Raw genomic sequence first — 21638 nt, 5'->3', positions numbered from 1 at the left:
TGAAAACAATAAGAGGGGAACAGGGTGCCACTGCATACCTCCGCAGAGCCAGTTTTTCGATTGCGAACTATGGGTGATCTCTTCTGAATGCTAATTAGCTCAGAAAGTGGCGCAGCCTTGTCAGGTTCCTCCAGGGATAGGTCCTCCAGGCTCCCCACATCTGTCCCTTTCTGTTGGTTCTGATCCAAATACAGATAACCCCAAAGCCATGTCAGTACACACACATTACAGAGCACAGTGCTAACACACTGGATGGGAGATTCACGCTCCAGACCCCCATTTCACCACATTTTACACACACACTCACACCTCAGCAGAGGCAGGGCGGAACCCGAAGCCCATGGGCACATTGTCCTCATCCTTACAGCCCCTCACTCCTGGGCTAAAGTGCAGCTCCACATGGAAGCGCTCCTCTGAGGAGGGGTCCTGCAGGAGGACACACAGTGAGGTCAGCAGGGGGTGGTGCTGAGCGAGGAGGGGTCAGTCTGGGCAGGATGAGGAACAGAGTCAGAGCACACCTTGTTGTTGTCTTCGTACAGCATGATGACAATTTGAGTCATGTAATTGAGCTCAGAGACAGCACTTAGATAATCCATTGCGCATTTCCACTGCTGGTCCTTCTCCGCCTGTTATAGACACACACACACACGCACGCACACACATACAGCCAAGCACAAACACAGATACAGACATAGACATACACACAAAAATAAATATGTCAATGACCATGGACACACATACACACAGAAATATACATAGAAACACACACAGACATAGTTAGAAGTTAGCCATTACTTTAGGTGGCTCATCCGGAATACTCAGAGATGTGTACCACAGTGTGTTTCTCCTGGAGTCCAACCAAAAAAAAATAACACAAACTCCACAGGTGGCTCGAATCGGGGATGATTTGCAATTGCAACATTGAGCAAGTCTGACCGATTCTAACACAGAGCTTGCCTGACAGTACCATATAAAAGCTGATGCTTACATCGAGCAGACCCCCATAGCGGAAGATGCTGAGCAGGGAGTGAACGTGACTCTCACTGGTAAAATACAACCGTGTCCGCACATGGCGTCCTGGTGACATCACTCCACGGGAGTACCTGAGTGACACACAATGACACAGTTGATATCCCAAACACCCTCTAATGGTGCATTTCCACCAAGCAGTACAGTACAGTTCGGTTCGTTATGTAAGGGTTTGGTACGGTAAACCCTGGTACAGCTTGCGTCACCACTGACAACCGTACCCTACTTAATAGGCGGGGCGTATGCTGGATGGCGATTGCTGCGTCAGCTAGGTAAGTAGCGTGGCATCATAAAAGCGTGCGAAGAACGCAACACAGCAGAGATAGGTTGATGAACTAGTAAACAACAATGGAGGATTTCTTTGGCCATGGGTCGACCATGTAATAGGGCTGCACGATATAGTCATCGCGATGTATCGTACAGCTATTTTTAGCGCAATAACAGCTATTCCCTGTATGTGGTGTTAGGTTTTTTCCCATGTTTTTCAGTGGCGGCATGTGAGCTGGAAACAGGGGAAGCGGAAAAACTACCTTTAAATCTATCATTACTTTCAACCTGTTTCCCTTTATCCTCCTTGATTAACAATAAAACATATAATTCACAGTGTGCAAAGGGGGAGGAGTCTGTATGTATAGGGAGAGAGGACTGTACACAGGGGGAGGAGTCTGTATGTAAGGAGAAAAAGTGGAGCTGAGACTTACAGTGGGTGGAGTTTATTGACAGATTCATCCTCATGTGTCCTCTGCAGATCCAGCTGAATTTTCTTCACCAATGGGAGGCAGTAGGCATAGGCAATCTCCAGCTTCTCCTCTTTGTTTATGCCATACTCCTCCAGAGAGAGAAAGAAAAGAGAGAGGGAATGAGACCAAGAAATTGAGAGAAACAGAGCAATGTGAGAGAAAATAAACAGAGACAGAGAATCAGATAATGAGAGAGAGTGTGCAGAGGGGTGATATGGTGATGGGGTATAGGGCATTGAGGGGTTTGGATTGGGTGTTAATTTCCCCTTCCCCCTACCTGTGGGATGATGATGTCAGCCAGTGCACGGGATAGCCTGAAGAGCTCCAGTGTGTGCTCAAGCCCCAAAGAACTGTTGTGCTGCACATCGTACTTCACACAGTCATAGATGTCTGGGATCTTGCTGATGTCATAGCGTCCACTCTTCGTGCGGAAGTCACACTCCAGCTTAGACCAGCGCTGCAGCATCAGCTCCAGGGTCTCACTGTGGTAAAGCTGCAGATCTGGGAGGACCAGTATCCAAGGAGGTTAGCCTGAACCTGACTCTGCCTCCACACACATTTCAACAGACAGTGTGAACACTGTGCTCTGCAGAGTAGCGGAGAGTCCAGCCATAAGGAGAGGTGTACAGTCAATCAAGGCAGATGTTTAACAACTTAGAGTAAACAGGCACTGCAATGGACCAACCTACAGATTTGGGGTCCTCCAGCATCTTGCGGATCTGTGATGTGAGACTCTGGATGAGGCTGTAGACCTGGTCACATGTCCTCACAGGATTCCCTACTGTTCTCATAGAGTTCACTAGAGACGTGCTGCCTGAAGGAGCCAACTGCAGCGCAAACAATTAAAAAACACACATACAAAAGCACATTGCTGTCCTATGAGAATTTGCTAAAACTTAAAGTTTTGAAATAGTAAAACGCTGAGAAGCAAACACACCAGAATAATGACTGTTGTCGTATTCAGTGCTCAGTTACAGAACAGAGGCCTCTGTAAAATTGCTAAGGGTGATTATGCATGTCTAATTGAAGAGAAAGTGATTGAAAGCAAATATTTTCTCTCAGCACCTTCCAGGAGCACAGGGATCATGGAATAAGCAGGTGCTAAAAGCTGTCTTTCAAAAAAAGTCTCTTTTCATATAAGAGACATCAGACAGTGATGATGACAGTGACCTTAGCCAGCAACATCAACTTGCCCTGTGTTTGGCAAAGCTGAAGTCAGGCTGCCCTTTGCTTAGTGCATTTTGGGTTAGGCTGCCCTATCATTGTAACAGCCTGGCTAACCTTGTGGAAGTCCTCCTCATCAAATTCCTGATCTTTCTGCATGATATCATGCAGCTGGGCTTTGACCCGCTGCTGGCAGCCTGTAAGAGAGTCGCTGTCGCTGTCCAGCAGCCCGTTCATGTTAGCGCTCTTCACCATCTGCACCAGGATGGGTGTCAGCTCGCCCTCCAGAGCCAGCAAGCCCTGCCACATGGACACAGCACATGGGTAAGGATGGGTAAGGATATGGGTATGGGTAAGGATAACCAACAGGTCAAGTCATGTTGCACATTCCCATGGCAGAGTTACAAACGCGGCTAAAAAAAAAAACAGTTCATGCTTTTTCAAGTTAAACGTATTGAGTGTGTAAAACAAAGGAATCAGATGGCACTGGAGGCCGTTACCTTGGCGAAAGCAGCGGCAGTCATCTGCACCCTGCCCTCATCTGAGGCGTAGATCTTCAGGTCATGGCGGTAGGTACTGTGGAGTCGTAGCAGGCCGCAGCCAGGGAAGCCAGCGTAGTCGCCTGTGGAGACAGGGTCAAAGGTCATCCTCATATACACAGGGTCTGTATGACCAGCAGCATCAGTAATGTTCCCAACCCTGCTCCTGTGCCTATTCTGTAGGCCAGATCTTCATCACACCACGCTTACTGTTAATTGAGTGTTTCTGAGCTTAAGGCGTTACTTAAACAGTGATCTGGAACTGGCAGTAAGAATCTGCTATTAATTGCTGTTACTGATATGGCTGAAGGAAATGTGTTTGTACAGCCAGAGGCATAGAAGTTACTTCTGTTTCAGCCCTTTCAACAAATCAGTAATGCAATAAGATACACTATATGGACACAAGTATTCAGATGCCTGACCATTGCATTGTATTCAAATACATATACTTTAATATGGAGTTGGTCCCCCTTTTGCAGCTATAACAGCTTCCACTCTTCTTGGAAGGCTTTCCACAATATTGTGAGTGTTTCTGTGGGAATTTGTGCCCATTTGTGCCCTCATTCTGTAGGGCATTTATGAGGTCAGGCACTGATGTTGGACGAGAAGGCCTGGCTCGCAATCTCCGTTCCAGTTCATCCCAAAGGTGCTCGATGGGGTTGAGGTCAGGGCTCTTTGCGGGCCAGTCAAGTTCTTCCACACTGAACTCATCAAACCATGTCTTTATAGTCCTTGCTTTGTGCACCGGGACACAGTCATGTTAGAATAGAAAAGGGCCTTCCCCAAACTGTTGCCACAAAGTTGGAAGCATAGCATTGTCCAAAATGTCATAGATGAAGCATTAAGATTGCCCTTCACTGGAGATAAGGGGCCTAGCCCAAACCCTGAAAAACAGGTGTTGTCCATATAGTGTATATGGCTTTATTGGAAATTTGAGGTTTACTGAGGTGTAAAACAAGTAATTAAACAATGAATTAAGCTCAATTGAGATAGCTACCCTGTATTCTATTGACGCAGTAATAAGAACAATAGAGAGAATAAACATCTTTATTTTGTACGGGCATAAACACACCTCCAACACAATATTTCAATCACAAACACACCTCCTACAGCACACTTACATGGATTAGGTTGAGGTGTGATTTATCTGTGTAATGATGACCATTATTCTTTTCAATGCATATAGACCAAATCAGACCTAATCAATTAGAAGTAGCTCTAAACCCAGCACATGCAGTGTGTTCTGAGGACCAGGGTTGGGAGACGCTGAAATAATGAGTTGAGTGGTCTCTCTCAGAGGAGTAGGATCAGAAGAAACACAGATAAAACACTGTGCCTGAGGTGAGATCTGTGAATGAACGAGAGAAATATAATGGGGACGTTAGCAGCTACTCACCACCTGTAAATAGAACAGGATGATATTAACACTGTGAGAGCTGGAAAACAGAACATAACAATATGTTATTATTAGGGCTGCCCCCTAATAGTCGACTAAACGTTAGTCGATGAGAAGAGTCTTAGTCGACCAAGTTTTCATTGGTCGGTTAGTCGCAGAAAAAAACCCTCAAACTCTTAGACTGTCTCGGGCAGGAAATCATCCAAAGTGTGGAATTATTTCGAGCGTGTAAAGGACGACAACAAGAAGGTGACGTGCAAACTCTGCATACAAAGATTTGCCTATCATTCGTCGACCTCAAACATGACTTATCATCTGAAACACATAGGGGAGAGCCGGGACGAAAGTAACACGGCGATATTCTCGGAGCCCATACAAGTCTGATATTCCTGACTGCGTCACCATGTACTACAGCATGCAGCACTTACCAGAACCCCGAAAAATCGCGTGGATACATCATACTTTCACAGAGTTATACCCGAGAAGCTGTTTTCGATCACGGAAAGTAAATTCACTCATGCGGTAATTTTTTTGAATGACAAGTTGTGTCTATTGTTTCATGTGTCATAGTCATGATCATTTGACGGATTAATTAGTACTTTAACACATCCTGAAGTTTGCCATGTCAGAGCTTCTAAGTTTAGAAGCAAGTCAGGTTTAACTGTCAGGAGTCATTGTCGGGACGATTGTTAACAGTTCTTTCTTTCGTCCCTCTACAATAACAACGATACTTATTACATTATTATACCGAAGTCGTTCCACATTTGTACAAAATAGCACCTGATATATATCAAACATACAGTTGTTCATCACAGCGAAAATTTGTTTCTGTCTGTCTATCTTTTAAAATGACGTTTATTTGAAAAGTAGTCTATTACTTTCGTCCTGGCTCTCCCCTAAGTAGCCTAACGTTATTATCCCCACATAACTTCAGTGTAGCGCGTTGTTGCCTTACATGGTTCGTTATGTTTTCATTAGTGTTATTAAGCTTCTCATAGTTTTCAGTTAGCATTTGCTATATTTTTAACGTTAAATCACTGTTTCCTCAAAGCTAAAATTAGTTAGAATTTTTCCAATCTAGTGTTATAATTGCACCGGTTTTAGCATAGGCCTACGCGCTAAACGGCTGTGACTGTGAATTGCGAGGTTAAGACTATATGCAGCTAAATAAATATATTGTCATATGCGCTATTAGGCACATCCATCGTGGCGACCGGGGAAGTTAAATTACCTCGCTTAGCCTACTGTATGTTTAACTTAATGTTCTGTTTTTTATTTATCACTTGTTTTAGAAGTTATTGTGTTGGTGTTACAAGTTCATAAATTGTATTATGTTATACTGTGTTGAAATAAACTAAAATGTCCAGTCTTCTTGCTGGTTGTTCCGACAGATTCAGAATCATTACCGCTTTTGCCGTTAGCATTGTCATTAACAGGCGGCTCGCTTCGTGTGTGCGCTTGTAAAATTAATATTTTTAAGGCTCTTTATTACGGTTTTGTATTTCTCTGTAAGGTAGCACAGTGTTAACAATGTTTCTTATAACATTCTTCCTCAGCCCTGGAACTCAAACCATTTTCTGATGCGCCAAAAATATAAATTTAAATTAAATTAATTTCATAAACGTGCGACGACTAATGGCTTGAACTAACGACGTTATATATATATACATATATGGTTTCTGCTAGGATTTTTTCTTGTCGGTCCAGTGTTCGGAAAGAATTTATTTTACCGGACAAATTTGAAAGTTACCGGTCACGGTTCAGTAACAGTCTATGTTACAAACGCAAATATAATGTACACCTAGGTTGACAAAAGAATGACAGTGACCTCAAATCAGTTTGACTATTTAATGAACAGTCACGATTAAGCAAATCAAATAGTAACAATTGAGCAAAACCTGAACATTAGCCGCTAAAATGTAGGCTATTACGAAACATCTGTAACCTTTAACATCTGTAGCCTGATTTAAAAAAGGCTAGGCCTACATGGCATCAAATGTAGCCTACAGGCTACCAGGTAACATGTTATTTTCTCCTTTTTTTCACTGCTGCCAACTTGAAATCAAACATGTTCAATGTATCTTTTCAACACTTTTCAACTTGCAATGCGCATAAACCACGTCACTCTCTCCTCCTCCAGATGACTTCGCAGCGCCATCTTAATTCGATTCTGCAGAGAGAAGTGGGCCTAGTAGCAAGTATCGCGTAATAAAAGAGCGCTCCCTATTGGGAAGAAAAGTACTGTAGGCTGTCAAAACACAAATGTCCTGTTTAGGGATAGCCTTCGTTATAGCTACGTTTTGTATGAGCATTATTATCGGACATTTTGACCGGCAAAGTTGTAATTTTGCGGTTTTTTTAATAAATTTTACCAGGCAAAAACCGGTAATTACCGGCCAACGGAAACCCTATATATATATATATATATATATATATATATATATATATATATATATATGGACTGGGCATCTGTGGATAGACATTTATTACATATGAAATATGATTGGGTATTGGTCTCTAGATGTGGTTCAAGTAAAAGTTTATTGAAAAAGAGAACACACTGTTCACCAATGAAATTAACCACAAATTAGTTATAAACAAATTGAATTAATCCAAACACAGCATAATTATGATTCAAATAAAAATACATTCCCCAAAAAACGTATACCTAACATATACTTCTTTCCTGTTGACATTCTGCACTGATGGACAGGTAGATGGAACAGGTCAATGTAACACACACCTGTGAGCCCCACCTCCAACAGTAGAGCTCCTGTCAGCTTCTCCTAAAGCCTCTCTGCACGGCTGAAAGACAGGGGCCCTGCCTGAGGAAACAGGGATACTCTCTGCTCTTTCTCTGGATCTGGAGAACCTGAACACCTTTGTGGAGCAGACCGCCATGTCATTAGGGCGGTCTGGAACCATAGGGGGTTAGTATGAGGCAGGGGGTTAGGCCTAGATGGGTTTAGTGTGTAGGCTGGGGGCAGTTAGGCCCAGTCAGGGTTAGTGGGATGACAGAGGTGGGTGGGGTTAGTGGCACAAAGACAGATAGAGTGGAGCGGAGCCCTGCTTACCACAGTCTATAGGGGACTCGCAGCCCAAGGACCTATGGCCACCGGCTGCCCCCCCCCCCCCCATCCCAAGGAAGAGAAGAGCAGAGTTAACAGAGGATGTTCACTCAGTAGCTTGACTCCCCACTCCGACAACACATCAATACAAAACCCAATTTAGTTTGATATTACATCACATACTTGGAGTGAACAACGATCTTAACGACGACTATTAACAACATGTCATAAGTTCCTCTTTGCAGTATAAACCCTCTATGCTAAATGCTGTGATGTTTCATGTATGTTTCACATGACTGTTTGCATACCTGTTTTTACCTGCGCTTTGTACCCTGTCTGAGCTCCTGTTCCACATTCTGACCTGAACATGCATGTTTTTAACCTGTGCAGGATGTATACATTTTTACTTCATACTATTAATGATTTCTCAAACTGAGATGGTTAGATGACAAATTTCTACAATCTACCTACACCCAGCTTCTAATGAATATGTAACTACTTCCTGTAATAGACAAATTCTCCCAAAACTTTTAATGTCAGTATTATTGTCCATGCAAATTAGGAGCAATTCATGACATAGTAAGCACAGTGAATGAATAATCAGATATATTTTAAAAGAAGTAATATTAATTAATTAATTAACTCCAGATAATGGTTTATCTCTGGAATAGAGTAAATGCTATGGCATGGATAACGACAGATTAGAATAGAATGATAATACTCAATCTAGGGGAAGAGTAGGCCAGGAACACTGAGTTCAAGGTCATTTTCCCTACAATAAGAGAAGAAGTTTTTTACTGTTTAGAAGTTGAAATTTTCAATGATTTTGTGATTTCTTGTCCAATGATGTCTTCTTAAACACAGAAAAAAACTTTGTAACCACATTGTACCCATCTTTCTTTTAGCATTTCATGCGATTAACTTTTTTGTTTTAGATGCAAGTACATTATCTTTACTGTGAATTACCTCATACTGTAAAAACACAATGCTTGATAAAATAAGCCTCAACCATTCGTATCTGTAAAACATTGTGAAATGAGAACTGTATGTCTTGCAATGTGTCTGAAAGTGCAACTCATTTGAAAATAAAGGGGTTCTGAAGCTCAGGGCTCCAGTATTACATGACCGCTTTGCCTTAAGATAGACAGGCAATTGTGGCAATGAACTCCTGCTTCAACAGAGCTACTGTACAATTCCTCTGTGCAACAGGGTCAAAGGTGACAAGTCACAGGGTCACAGAACCAGATATTCAATTCCCCCAGTCCTCCTGTCCAGCATTTTCATTATCTTGCAAGTTACAGTTGCTATAGATGTTCTGTTACAGACCACACCCCTCCATTAACATTCTTAACAAGCCAGAAATTCAGAACACATACAGCTTCAACAATAGTACACACAGACTATTTCTATTGTGAGGTACACAGACCTGAATATCTGGTCAAGAACATCTGTGGTCAGAGCGTCAAAGTTCTCGGGGTCACAGGCCATGTTGAAAACGGAGGGTGCCCTACCTTGGCCTCCAGGGTACATGCAGCGGAAGGCCCTGCCCAGCTCCTCAGCCTGAACTCTGCCTGCTGGAGTCAGCTCACCACCCCACTTCAACACCAACAGCAGGGAAGGACCCTCCTTCCACAAGTCTGGGGAAACAAAGTCATGTGTCAGGGAGTGCATGCATGCTCACACACATTCAGTCAGACACTCACTCACTCATTCACACTCATACATACACAAACACACAAAGTCGCTGAAACACACACCCTCACACACACACACAATTACTCTGACTTGAGCATGAAAATGAATGTTCTCCATCATATGGTCTGTACCTTCTTCTCCACTGCACGTTTTGGGCTGGCCATGGGGCAGGAAGGTCAGCTGGACCTTCCTGTTTATTCCTGAGAAATGACCGTACCTGTCCAAAAAAAAAGGGGGGGGGGGGCAGTAGCCCTTAATCACAGTTTAGCCATTCAACAAGCATCATTCATGAAGTGACCTGTGTTTCCCTGACATTTTCCACCGCACTGCGCCACTCTGTAGGTGCTCAGGCACTATCATGTTTCAGAAAACATAATCCCATGTAACCTTTCACAGCTACTCTGCCTTTGTATGTAATTTTTACATAGTCTGCCTTTGTATGTAACAGGCTGTGATAGGGAATACTACTGTGAGCAGCTGTGCGCTCATCGCTTCAGACCACATCACTACGAGACCTGCTCTAACAGGCTGAGCACTGAAAACTCACACAGTGTCATTAATCACCCAGTTATTCTGAATCCCAGGCAAATGGGAGCATGTTTAAATGGGGGGCCCTGGTTGGAGGATGAGGGAGGAGTGTGAGGGATTAGGAGGACTGGGCAAGTTATGCAGAAAAGACACACAGCAGCACATCATGCATGAGCCACAAATCAAACTCTATCTGAAAATGGATCCTGAATGTTCTTGTTCCCGTACTAATTACCAGCTAGGATCCAGGTTTAAGTAGAGGCCTATGGTTAAGATGTCAGTAAAATTAAGAACACTACTGAGGCAGTTAATTGTAGTGTCTATTACAGTGCTAGTAACAAAGAAGAGTAAACCTTTCAGTCCTGTCAAAAAGAACAGGACTAAGGAGTGCGTACTGATAGTCATTCACGCTGGACTCCCTTTGAAAATAGAGAGAAAGAGAGAGAGAGAGAGAGAATGAGAAAACAGAGAAGGAAGGAGAAAGAGAAGGAGAGAAAGCAGTGAGAGATAGTGCTGTAGGATACATCGCTGTGACTTCTGTTCTGGTCCATTTCACTATATTGGGAGATTGCACATACACATACGGTCACTGCTTCCTAGTGTATTTTGAAATGACCTAACAGCACAGTCTGCTGACAAGCAGTTACTATAAAGAGGTAAACATGGACAGACATGGGTTGAGGGTTTGTGGTGGGGGGTGGGGGGCGACGACCTGGTGTCTACAGTAGGGCTGCACACGTAACTTCATTGAGGAATCAATGAGATACAAAGTAGAGGACCAGGCATCTACTTCAGGTCTGTACATATTGCCACTTTATTGAGGAAGAACATGTCATTTCAGGAGTGAGTAAACACAGAGCCAACAGAGCTGCATGCTAACTATCATGCAGTTTGTATTTTGGGTGTGCTGAACACAACGCTTCGTACTTGCATCTCATTACCTTTTTGTTGTCTCTAATCAGCTAGCAGTGTGCTGTACAGTGCATGTATGTTTTATGAAGAATTTTTTTTTTTTGTCATTTCTCAACACAAACAGCTGTGGCCCTAGCCCGATAACCAATAAGTGACTCACATCTCCAGAACTGTCTTCAGTTGGCCTAGTTTGGACTTCTTCTCCTCAATCTCACAATCACTGTGCTGTCCCACCTCTGCTAGCAGCTGCCTGGCAATGTCCAACACCTCCTGGAAGACAGACAGCAAAAAACTTATATATTACATATGTACGCATGTCATATTAACGATTCATGTGACTCATATTACTGATACATGTAACTTATAATACTCACACATGGCTCATATTACTGAGCTGTGAATAAAATTACTAATATATGTGATTCATGTTACTGATACAAGTGACACATGATTCATTCATAAACTGGATGCGCAGAAGTTTCATACTGCGGTGATGAGTAAGATCGATTCACCTGTAGCTGCTTGGGTTTCTTTAGTTTGAGTTTCCCTGTCTTGTATCCGCCATACTTCTCAAACAATCTGAAGAACCTTGTTAAAATCAAAACAAAAACAAAACAGCTTATTGGGTAAAGTCTGGACTAACAAATCAGCAGGTCCTGTGATGGTTCTGTTAACGATGTTATGATGTAGTTCTATCCTGGTTTTGCATGGTAGTGGTTCTGCAACGGTCCTGTGATGGTTATATAGTGGTTCTGTGATAGTTCTGTAGCGGTTATAAGACTTACATGGGGTTTCTAACCTCCATTTTCATCTTCTGCTTGGGGGTCCGGTCTCCGTGTCGGATTACAGCAATGACACAGCGCAGCTCCATCCTGTGGACGTGGAATGAACCAGAAACACTGAAGACCTTTAGCTTTAGTCAATAATTACTGAGGCAGTAAGCATCCCCTCTTATCTCACTCCTAAATTGTACCAGCCGTAATTGCATTTAAAAATAGTTAGGTCCCATGATGTAAACTCTTCTTAACCCTGGCTGAACTCAGTTCTAGTACCAGTGTCAGTACCACTACCTGTGCCAGTACCATTTCCATTCTTTGGAAAATACAGTGGACTCACATAGTCCCTGATGTGGTGGGGACAATGGGGATGTCCTCTGCCTCGGTGGGGATGGACCAGGGGATCTGGAACTGAGGGGCAAGCTCACGCATCACCATGTTCCTGAGAGAGACACACACAACTTCTTCATGTAACACACTGTATCCCTGCAAGCATTGCCAGCTCCTTGATCTAATGGCTGTATTACCAATATCACCCACAAAACATGCCGAACAAGCCTTTATGTAAAATGTTTTATATTCCCAATGACATAAGAACATAAGAACATATGATGACGAGAACAGGCCATTTGGCCCAACTAAGCTCGCCATTTCTTAATTAAAGAGTATCCAAAACTGCATCAAGTCTAGACTTGAACAAAGCAAGGGTCTCTGTCTCAACTACATGACCTGGCAACCTATTCCATGTATTGATAACTCTTTGTGTAAAATGATATTTCCTTATATCGGTGCGGAACTTACTCTTAACTAGTTTCCATTTATGTCCTCTTGTTTTACAGACTGAACTCACCCTAAAAAATCTATTAAAGTTAACCTTATTGATTCCTTTTATAAATTTAAATACCTCAATTAAATCACCCCTAAGCCTCCTCTCGCTTAGTCTAAATAGGTAAGTAACTTGAGTCTTTCTTCATAGCTTTTATATTTCATGCCAGGAACTAATTTAGTTGCCCTTCTTTGAACCATTTCAAGAGCTTCAATATCTTTTTTATAGTGCGGTGCCCAGAACTGCACACAGTATTCCAAGTGAGGTCTGACTGAGGCATTGTGTAATTTCAATATAACCTCTTTAGATTTATACTCAATACTTTTGGCTATATATCCCAGCATCCTGTTGGCCTTTTTTACTGCTACAGCACATTGCCTAGATCCTGTTTGGGTCAACTATTACTCCCAAGTCAAATTAAGCACATTCTAGTTTTTTCCACCCATGAAGTAGTCTTGTCTAAGGTTCTTATTTCCCACATGCAAGACTTTACATTTATCTAAATTGAATGTCATATGCCAGGTATCTGCCCACTTTTGGATGTTGTTTAGGTCTTCCTGTATTACCTTGGTTGAATCTATACTGTTGGCTAGACCCCCTAATTTTGTGTCATCTGCAAATTTTATTATTTTACTACTAACCTCTGCATCAAGATCATTTATGTATATAAGAAATAGCAAAGGCCCCAACACCGATCCCTGCGAGACTCCACTTCGTACAGGACCCTGCTCTGATACAATTCCTCCCACAGTTACAGTCTGCTTTCTATTAGTCAACCAACTTCGAACCCACTCAGTGATAGCTCCTGTACCACCACATCACCATGTGTCTCACTGCTGTTAAACAATGTGAGGAAGCTGCACACACAGCTGGTCTCACCCCAGGACTTTGGCACAGTCATCGTAGTACTTCATGGAGTTCTTCACAAAGCTAAACCCATTCACATCACAGACGAAGGAGTGGCCATTCGCTCGAAGCAGGTCAAAGCCACACACTGTTTGCTGTAATACAAACACAAGTCAGGACCAACCACACAACAGATCTCCATCAGTTTACATCTGAGGAGGGATGATCACAATCTAGCACACACAGTATAACCAGCCCTTAGAGTTGGAGGAGCACTACAAACAGAAGACTCATCCTAAAGGCCTGTGCTGCACTGAAGAGAGAGGACTCACCATTAGGGACAAGGAGGAGCTTAAGAGAATGATAAAGGGAGACTCCCCTTGAAATCCAGTGGGAAGTAAGCTGAGTACACTCACCTTGAAGGCAAGGCACACTTTTCGTGCCACCAGTTTTTCCATGGCTGTGAGCATCACTGGGTAACGGATTTCCTTTCCCTCACTGTCTCGCTCCACCTTCCCATCCAGTGCTGGGGACTTCCTGGCCTCAGCATGGGCATAGTCTGGCCCCACTGTGTACACCTGCACACACATACACACACATACAAATGCAAACACAGTATATATACACACAAACGTAAAAACACACATGTATATCCACTCGCATATACACAAAAACACACACATACATATGAGCACATACACACCATCTGTAATTGTACTTCAAAGGAGATATGTTCTCCATACTTTGGTATTTTTCTATATATTTATGCTAGTTTTCATAAGGGCACTCAATGCAGTAAGGCTGACTCATGCACACCTTCACATCTGTACCATCTGTGGGCATGAACTCCTCGTAGATGTAGGAGCCTGTCTTTCTCACACTGCTCTCTGAGGAATAGACACTACTCCGGCTTCCAATCTGCACCAGAGAGAGAGAGGGTGAGAAGGAGACAGAGAGAGAGAGCCTAAAACCAACACACATTCAGAACCAAAAAGGACCAACATGCAAAATGACTGACAATAGAGCGGTCTATAAACAAGAAACACTTTTGGGAAAATGTGAATTATTTGAATAAATCAGAAACTGAAGAATTAGCCATTCAAAATAAATATATGCTGGGGAACTATTTTGAAACACACGACCAACAAACACTTCAGAGCTGAAAAAATGGAACTGGCAATCTAAACCTGATGTTCAGTAAACAGGCTCTACAAGAGAACTCACAGATGAAATCACAGATTCTGAATCAGAATGTTATGTGGGCCCAATAGCATCCTCAATGATATGCCAAACTGCACTAGTAGCATATAAGTTATGAGCATGGTTTACTTCCCTGCCATCTGGAATCATGGTGTTATAATCACATTTGTTGTAAGGGGAGATAAACATTACCAACACAATAACAAGGTATTTGTGTGAAAAGCAAACTGAAGAAGTCATTTTTGTAGCATGATCAACATGAGATTTCTATACCTCTTCAATGAGCAATGTTTTGAACAAGAGTCAATTTGTTTTGTTTTGTTTTTTTTTCCAATGACTGCATGGCCAATGATATTTACATCTTATACATCTTAAATGAGATGTTAACCATAATATATTATAATAATTATAGTTTTATAGATTTCCAGAATGCAGTTGATTCAGTTTAGGATGATTGATTATTTTATATAGTTATCTGAAGTGAGGTAAGGGGCACAGCATATGATTTAATTATATTAATGTACTCAGAGAATAAACACAGCAAGATTGGCAAAAGAAGAACAGACCAGCACTGTTCAACACCTACATCAATAAATTGTCCACAGTGTTGGAACAATCTCCAGTCCCTTGTCTCACTTCACATCATAAAGAAATTCCTGCTCTATGCAGATGATCTGGTTCTGCCCACATAACAGGGATTACAGCAGAGCCTGGGTCTGGTACAGTAGTACTGCCAGGCCTGCCAGGCAATATGAAAATATGAAAGAAGGCAAAGATTATTTTCAAAAAAGATCCAAATCTGAAATAACTGGATGAAATTTAAGAAACAAAAATGACAGAACATTCCACGCAATACAATAATTATTAAGGCCTAAAAATAAGTTCTTCTGGAAATTTGGCAATGGATGAAATAAAGGAGAAAGCCAAAAGGGCATTTCATGCCATAAAGTGAAAATCATCATCAAAACCTCAATCAAAATTTGGCTAAGAACATTTGAAGGCACAATTGAAGCAATCTGGCATCAAAATACAAAGCAGTGAAGTTGATTACAAAACTAGATTTTACTCAATGGGAAAACACATCTGAAAAAGTATTGTAAAAATAATATATGCTACAGACCCAGAGGAAAACAATGCATGCAGGGCAAAATCAGGACAATATCAATGTCAATCAAAAAAAAAGGCGAAGTTAAATTTGGAAATCACTTAAAAATCTTACTCATATCATTGAAAAACTCTGCACTACCTATAGCTGCACCCAGAAAGGAGCCCATATACTCAGGTTGTCCTGATGCTCAGTTCAGTCAACCCTAACAGTCAACCCTAACAGCACACAGGCACAGAACCACACCATCCCAATCACGATTATAGTCAAACAAAACCATAAAACAGCACAAAAAGAAAAACAAAAAATGACATTACTTATTAAGATCTGTCTTCTGTTATGGGGAGTAAGGATACTTCTCAGTTTGACTCTGTTTTGTCAGATTGTATCTTCTGTGTATGTAGCATTTATAACAATTAGCTTTTCATGCAAACATAGCCATTTTTTAATTTGAATTTGTGAGAGAAATTAAAATTGTACCCTATTACAAGTAGACCACAGATTAGGTGAGCGATAAATATGAGGTGTGCCTTTATTTATACATCAATTTTAGTGCCTATTTCAGTGCCAACTGCTAAACTCTCTGCAGGCTTTGTTTGATAATATTCTATTTACAAGCACATGTCTTAACTCCTTTCTGTTCTGTAAAACTAAAAATTCTTCATGATAGCTCAGGAAATGAAAAAAAATCAGAAACAATACATTTGGAACTATAATGACTATAACTTCTTATGGCCCATCACTGCAAAACTATCAAGGTTGCTAATAACTGTAGAGTAGCAGATTAGTCTCTGAGCAGACAGGCAGGTAATGATATATTGTTTCAACTGGTTCAGCCCACAGTGAAATCTAACACTGCAGTATTGTGATTCCTGAGCTCAAATGACACTACAAGTGACACCCATTAGCTCTATTTCTGTACAGGCTACAAGATTATGACAAGTGACTGTGACCAGAGGTCACTGGATCCAGCTGCTTCAGTCAGGGATAGGGACAGACAGGGGGTGGGCGGACAGGGTGGAACCTTTCGGAAGAGGCGCTGGCTGCCCCCGCCTGCTGAGGTGGGGTAGTATATGTACACGTTGTGGTCCTCAGCGCAGACTGGCTTCTCCACAAAAGGCTTCTGGAAGACATCCCCATTCACCTCCACATGGTCCTCACCTTCAACCAGGTTACTATCTGTCAAAGACATAGACAGCCCAGGTTACACTCTGAAACAGACAGAAGGACCAAGTTACACTGTGGAACGGACAGTCAGAGCAGGTTACACTGTGAGACAGAAAAACTGACCAGGTTACACTCTGTCGAAGACAGACTGTCGAGGTTACACTCTGAGACAGACAGACAGACAGAGCAGGTTACACTGTGAGACAGAAAAACTGACCAGGTTACACTCTGAAACAGACAGAAGGACCAGGTTACACTGTGGAACAGACAGTCCGAGCAGGTTACACTGTAAGACAGAAAAACTGACCAGGTTACACTGTGAGACAGAAAAACTGACCAGGTTACACTCTGACAAAGACAGACTGACCAGGTTACACTCTGAGACAGACAGAGCAGATTACACTGTGAGACAGAAAAACTGACCAGGTTACACTCTGAAACAGACAGAAGGACCAGGTTACACTGTGGAACAGACAGTCCGAGCAGGTTACATTGTGAGACAGAAAAACCGACCAGGTTACACTCTGTCGAAGACAGACTGACCAGGTTACACTCTGAGACAGACAGACAGAGCAGGTTACACTGTGAGACAGAAAAACTGACCAGGTTACACTCTGACGAAGACAGACTGACCAGGTTACACTCTGAGACACACAGACAGACCAGATTACACTGTGAGACAGAAAAACTGACCAGGTTACACTCTGAGACAGACAGACAGAGCAGGTTACACTGTGAGACAGAAAAACTGACCAGGTTACACTCTGAAACAGACAGAAGGACCAGGTTACACTGTGGAACAGACAGTCCGAGCAGGTTACATTGTGAGACAGAAAAACCGACCAGGTTACACTCTGTCGAAGACAGACTGACCAGGTTACACTCTGAGACAGACAGACAGAGCAGGTTACACTGTGAGACAGAAAAACTGACCAGGTTACACTCTGACGAAGACAGACTGACCAGGTTACACTCTGAGACACACAGACAGAGCAGATTACACTGTGAGACAGAAAAACTGACCAGGTTACACTCTGAAACAGACAGAAGGACCAGGTTACACTGTGGAACAGACAGTCCGAGCAGGTTACACTGTGAGACAGAAAAACTGACCAGGTTACACTCTGAAACAGACAGAAGGACCAGGTTACACTGTGGAACAGACAGTCCGAGCAGGTTACATTGTGAGACAGAAAAACCGACCAGGTTACACTCTGTCGAAGACAGACTGACCAGGTTACACTCTGAGACAGACAGACAGAGCAGGTTACACTGTGAGACAGAAAAACTGACCAGGTTACACTCTGACGAAGACAGACTGACCAGGTTACACTCTGAGACACACAGACAGAGCAGATTACACTGTGAGACAGAAAAACTGACCAGGTTACACTCTGAAACAGACAGAAGGACCAGGTTACACTGTGGAACAGACAGTCCAAGCAGGTTACACTCTGAGACAGAAAAACTGACCAGGTTACACTCTGAGAAAGACAGATTGACCAGGTTACACTCTGAGACAGACAGTCAGGCAGTCAGTCTAGGTTACACCATTAGACAGACAAACAGGTTAGATTCTGAGACAGACTGAAAGCCCAGGTTATAACTGAAAAGAGAGACAAAAATAAAGGAGCAGATTACAGTCTGGAAGATTTAGAAACAGGTTATATTCTTCATCATAACAGAAAAGAGTTTTTTCTGTTTTTTTTTTTTCTGAATCACAGCTATTTCATCATTGATTCATTGTTCTCAACCAGCCATGTCAGTGCCTAGGTTCAGGCAGTGTGTTGTATCTTTTCTCAGTCTTGGAGATTTAAACTTCATCCAAAACAGGAGCTTTCATGGAGTTGAGTCTCCTCACAAGGACACAATGCATCTGGACCCACTCACCTTCTGGGGAGTCCGGGTCCCGGTTTAAAACAGCGTAGCGTGGCAGATCAATCCCTTCCTCTTGTAAAATACGATACACCTCCCTCCTGAAACATAGTCTTTCTCATTAGCATAATCCATCCCATAGCAGACCTCTGACATTATTCAGTAACATCACTCCATTGATCATTGTCTTCCCCAGATGGCGTACGTTGATGATGGTGTACACCTATCTGCCAAGGAGTTTGTGGAACATATGTAAAATGATTTTGATATTTTTCTGCAGCTGCTCAAAAAATAGTTTATTAACTCCTGAGTTTTACTATGGAAACAAGCAATCATACTACCACATGCAAAGCAAGCTTATAGAATGTTACATTTTTTAAGAGTTGTTGACACAAAATAAGAAACTAGTGTTTATATGTACAATGTACGGGAGAGGACTAAAGATCAAGGACCATAGTAACTAACAGTAACTACTTTACTTTCAGGCAACAACATATTGAGACCAAACTACTTCTTTCTCCTGATTATGTTCTGAACTTAATATAGGTACTGACAGTATAGGTATCTATCGGAAGACAATGTGAACAAATGACCAATGCTCACTAAGATCCTCATTTGTAAGTCCTCCCACGTCATTACCATTTTATTAGCATCCCCTACCTGTCTTGTATAAAGTACTGCATGTTCAGGTCATTGATTAGAAGGGGGTTCCTGAGTTTTGCATAACTCACAGCCTTGTCCAGGGGGAACCCTGAAAAACACATGCACACACACACACACACACACACACGACTGTTGAGCACCTGTTTAACAAACCATTGCAAACAATACAGCTTTTCAACCTAAAACAAACTTAGCTGTTGCCCTGACCAGAGGTAAGAAGTCCTGTTGGGCTGATCTGTGTGGGTGAGATATCTTTGGGCTGACCTGTATTGTGTATCTCTATCTATGGCTGATCTGCATGGATTATATTTCCTCTGGTCTGTGTGGGGTAACTTTGTGCTGACCTATAAGGGTCAAGAGTCTTTTTAGCTGATCTGTATGCTGTACCTTTGACCTGACCTTCCATCGGGGTATCTGAGTACCTCTGGGCTAACCTGTGTATGTGCGGTATCTATGGGCCAATTTTCCTTGCATATGTATGGGATGATCGGTACTGGAAATCTTTGGGCTGATGTGTATGAATGACCTTTTGAGTGGAAGGAGATGAGGCAGTCACAGAGGGGCCAGTTTTCCACAGGTTCATTCAGGATGACATCCTCAGGGAAGATGACCACTGTGATGTACTCGAACTTGCAGAGTCGCTGCAGGATCTCAGTCATGGGCTTGGACTTGGACTTCTTCATCATGGAGCAGATACCTACCACAATCTGCCGCTCTGCAGACTGTAAGGAGTTAGGGGACAACTAGTCACATGCCATGAAGTATTTCAGTGGACAGGTCTGCAGTGCAGTCTAGTCTACTCTCTAATTTCAGCTCTGCATCTAAATGCCTCAATTTTTAACCTCAGTCATCAGCAGTTCAGCCAAAGAATTACGAGACCATAGGGTCAAACATGTTCATCCATGTTAAAATAATCTCATTCCTGACATACAGTCACTGCCACAGTCTCGTGTGAAACATAGGTTGAGTGTGACAGTCCCTCTCCCCCCAGCCCTTCCCTGAATGACAGTGTGTCTCCTCACCAAGTCTGCAGGCCCCCACTCCTCATCCAGCGCCGTGTCAGTCCTCATGCCACTGTGATCAAGCCCACCCCCCCCATCATCCTCATACTCAATGAAGAACCTGGACGAGCCATGCTGGCCTGGGCTGCCGGACTCTGACATCACTGCCCAGTACGGCAAACATCACTGCCGTACCACACCATCTTATGACAACAGACCACCCAAAACACTGTGAATGAGGTTGGGGGGGGGGCAGTAGACTCTGGAAGAAGGTAAGTGTTGAGACTGGAGGTGAGCACTTCTCTCCTGCTGTTTGTTAGATGTATCACTTCCTGCCACGGCCTGAGATCCAAGCCCTACAGGAAACATAGACCATATTACTATTATTTTTATTACTATTATTATTATTATTATTACTATTAAGTACAGTTACAGACCTCTCCAGGGAAACTATCAAAATCAGCTGGGCAGGCGCTTCAAGGCTAAATCCTCACAGGCATCTTACACTACACTGACACTATGCTCAACACATATAAACCGACATTACCACAGACAAGAACACACATCACAATGCAAAGTACATCAAAGCCCAGTTGTCCTGAAAGAAAGAGCTATATTCTATTCATGTGGAATTTACAGTACATACCACTGTACAGTACAGTACATTCCACTGTGTAAGTTAAATTGACACCGCTTTAAGAGAGTATCGTACTGACACCCGCCACACACACAAACACACAGACACAAAGCACAGCACAGCAGTTCATCTGCACTGTAATGTGCTGTTAACAGGACACCCTGTAATAGTCTTCAATCCTCATGGGGCTGGGGGTAGAGGCTCAGGTTTCCATAAATAACTCATCTCCCCATGGAGGTGATGAAAGATTGAGGCAGACAGACACTTGTGCACCCTGTGGACCCTGGGATGGGAAACACTAATGTTTGCAAAGGAAGTCATATAAACAAGAACTATCTATAAATCCAGCCAATTAAAGTCACTGAAATAGAGGACAACATGATTACACAGAGTCACCGGCAGCTGGGTAGCTTCTCTACACACACTCTCCTTCAGCACACTTGCTACACTGAGGGAAAATCTGGCAATGCT

The 21638-nt window shown here is 42.7% G+C and overlaps 1 protein-coding gene across 1 annotated transcript in view; it reads right to left on the bottom strand.

The window, feature by feature from the left end:
* The window catches only part of LOC118781779 (inositol hexakisphosphate and diphosphoinositol-pentakisphosphate kinase 2-like), a 28242-nt gene extending 7497 nt beyond the window's left edge, over positions 1 to 20745 (bottom strand). Inside the window, exons 1-24 of the mRNA XM_036534848.1 lie at positions 20552 to 20745; positions 20056 to 20251; positions 19527 to 19617; positions 18882 to 18967; positions 16849 to 17003; positions 14336 to 14437; positions 13936 to 14097; positions 13553 to 13674; positions 12188 to 12289; positions 11857 to 11943; positions 11584 to 11659; positions 11232 to 11341; positions 9763 to 9848; positions 9448 to 9573; positions 7943 to 7987; positions 3434 to 3555; positions 3051 to 3233; positions 2455 to 2596; positions 2047 to 2270; positions 1731 to 1858; positions 989 to 1103; positions 519 to 626; positions 310 to 426; positions 39 to 179 (exon numbers count right to left, since the gene is read on the bottom strand). Of these exons, the coding sequence (XP_036390741.1) occupies positions 39 to 179; positions 310 to 426; positions 519 to 626; positions 989 to 1103; positions 1731 to 1858; positions 2047 to 2270; positions 2455 to 2596; positions 3051 to 3233; positions 3434 to 3555; positions 7943 to 7987; positions 9448 to 9573; positions 9763 to 9848; positions 11232 to 11341; positions 11584 to 11659; positions 11857 to 11943; positions 12188 to 12289; positions 13553 to 13674; positions 13936 to 14097; positions 14336 to 14437; positions 16849 to 17003; positions 18882 to 18967; positions 19527 to 19617; positions 20056 to 20251; positions 20552 to 20692 (2967 nt within the window). The 5' untranslated portion in view covers positions 20693 to 20745. The remainder of the gene's footprint in view (positions 1 to 38; positions 180 to 309; positions 427 to 518; positions 627 to 988; positions 1104 to 1730; positions 1859 to 2046; positions 2271 to 2454; positions 2597 to 3050; positions 3234 to 3433; positions 3556 to 7942; positions 7988 to 9447; positions 9574 to 9762; positions 9849 to 11231; positions 11342 to 11583; positions 11660 to 11856; positions 11944 to 12187; positions 12290 to 13552; positions 13675 to 13935; positions 14098 to 14335; positions 14438 to 16848; positions 17004 to 18881; positions 18968 to 19526; positions 19618 to 20055; positions 20252 to 20551) is intronic.
* Positions 20746 to 21638: the final 893 nt, after the last annotated feature.

The sequence above is a fragment of the Megalops cyprinoides genome, chromosome 8, assembly GCF_013368585.1.
Source record: "Megalops cyprinoides isolate fMegCyp1 chromosome 8, fMegCyp1.pri, whole genome shotgun sequence".
Classification (NCBI taxonomy): Eukaryota; Metazoa; Chordata; class Actinopteri; order Elopiformes; family Megalopidae; genus Megalops; species Megalops cyprinoides.
The sequence above is the reverse complement of the archived record's forward strand: the minus strand, read 5'-3'. Positions and strand labels throughout refer to the sequence as shown.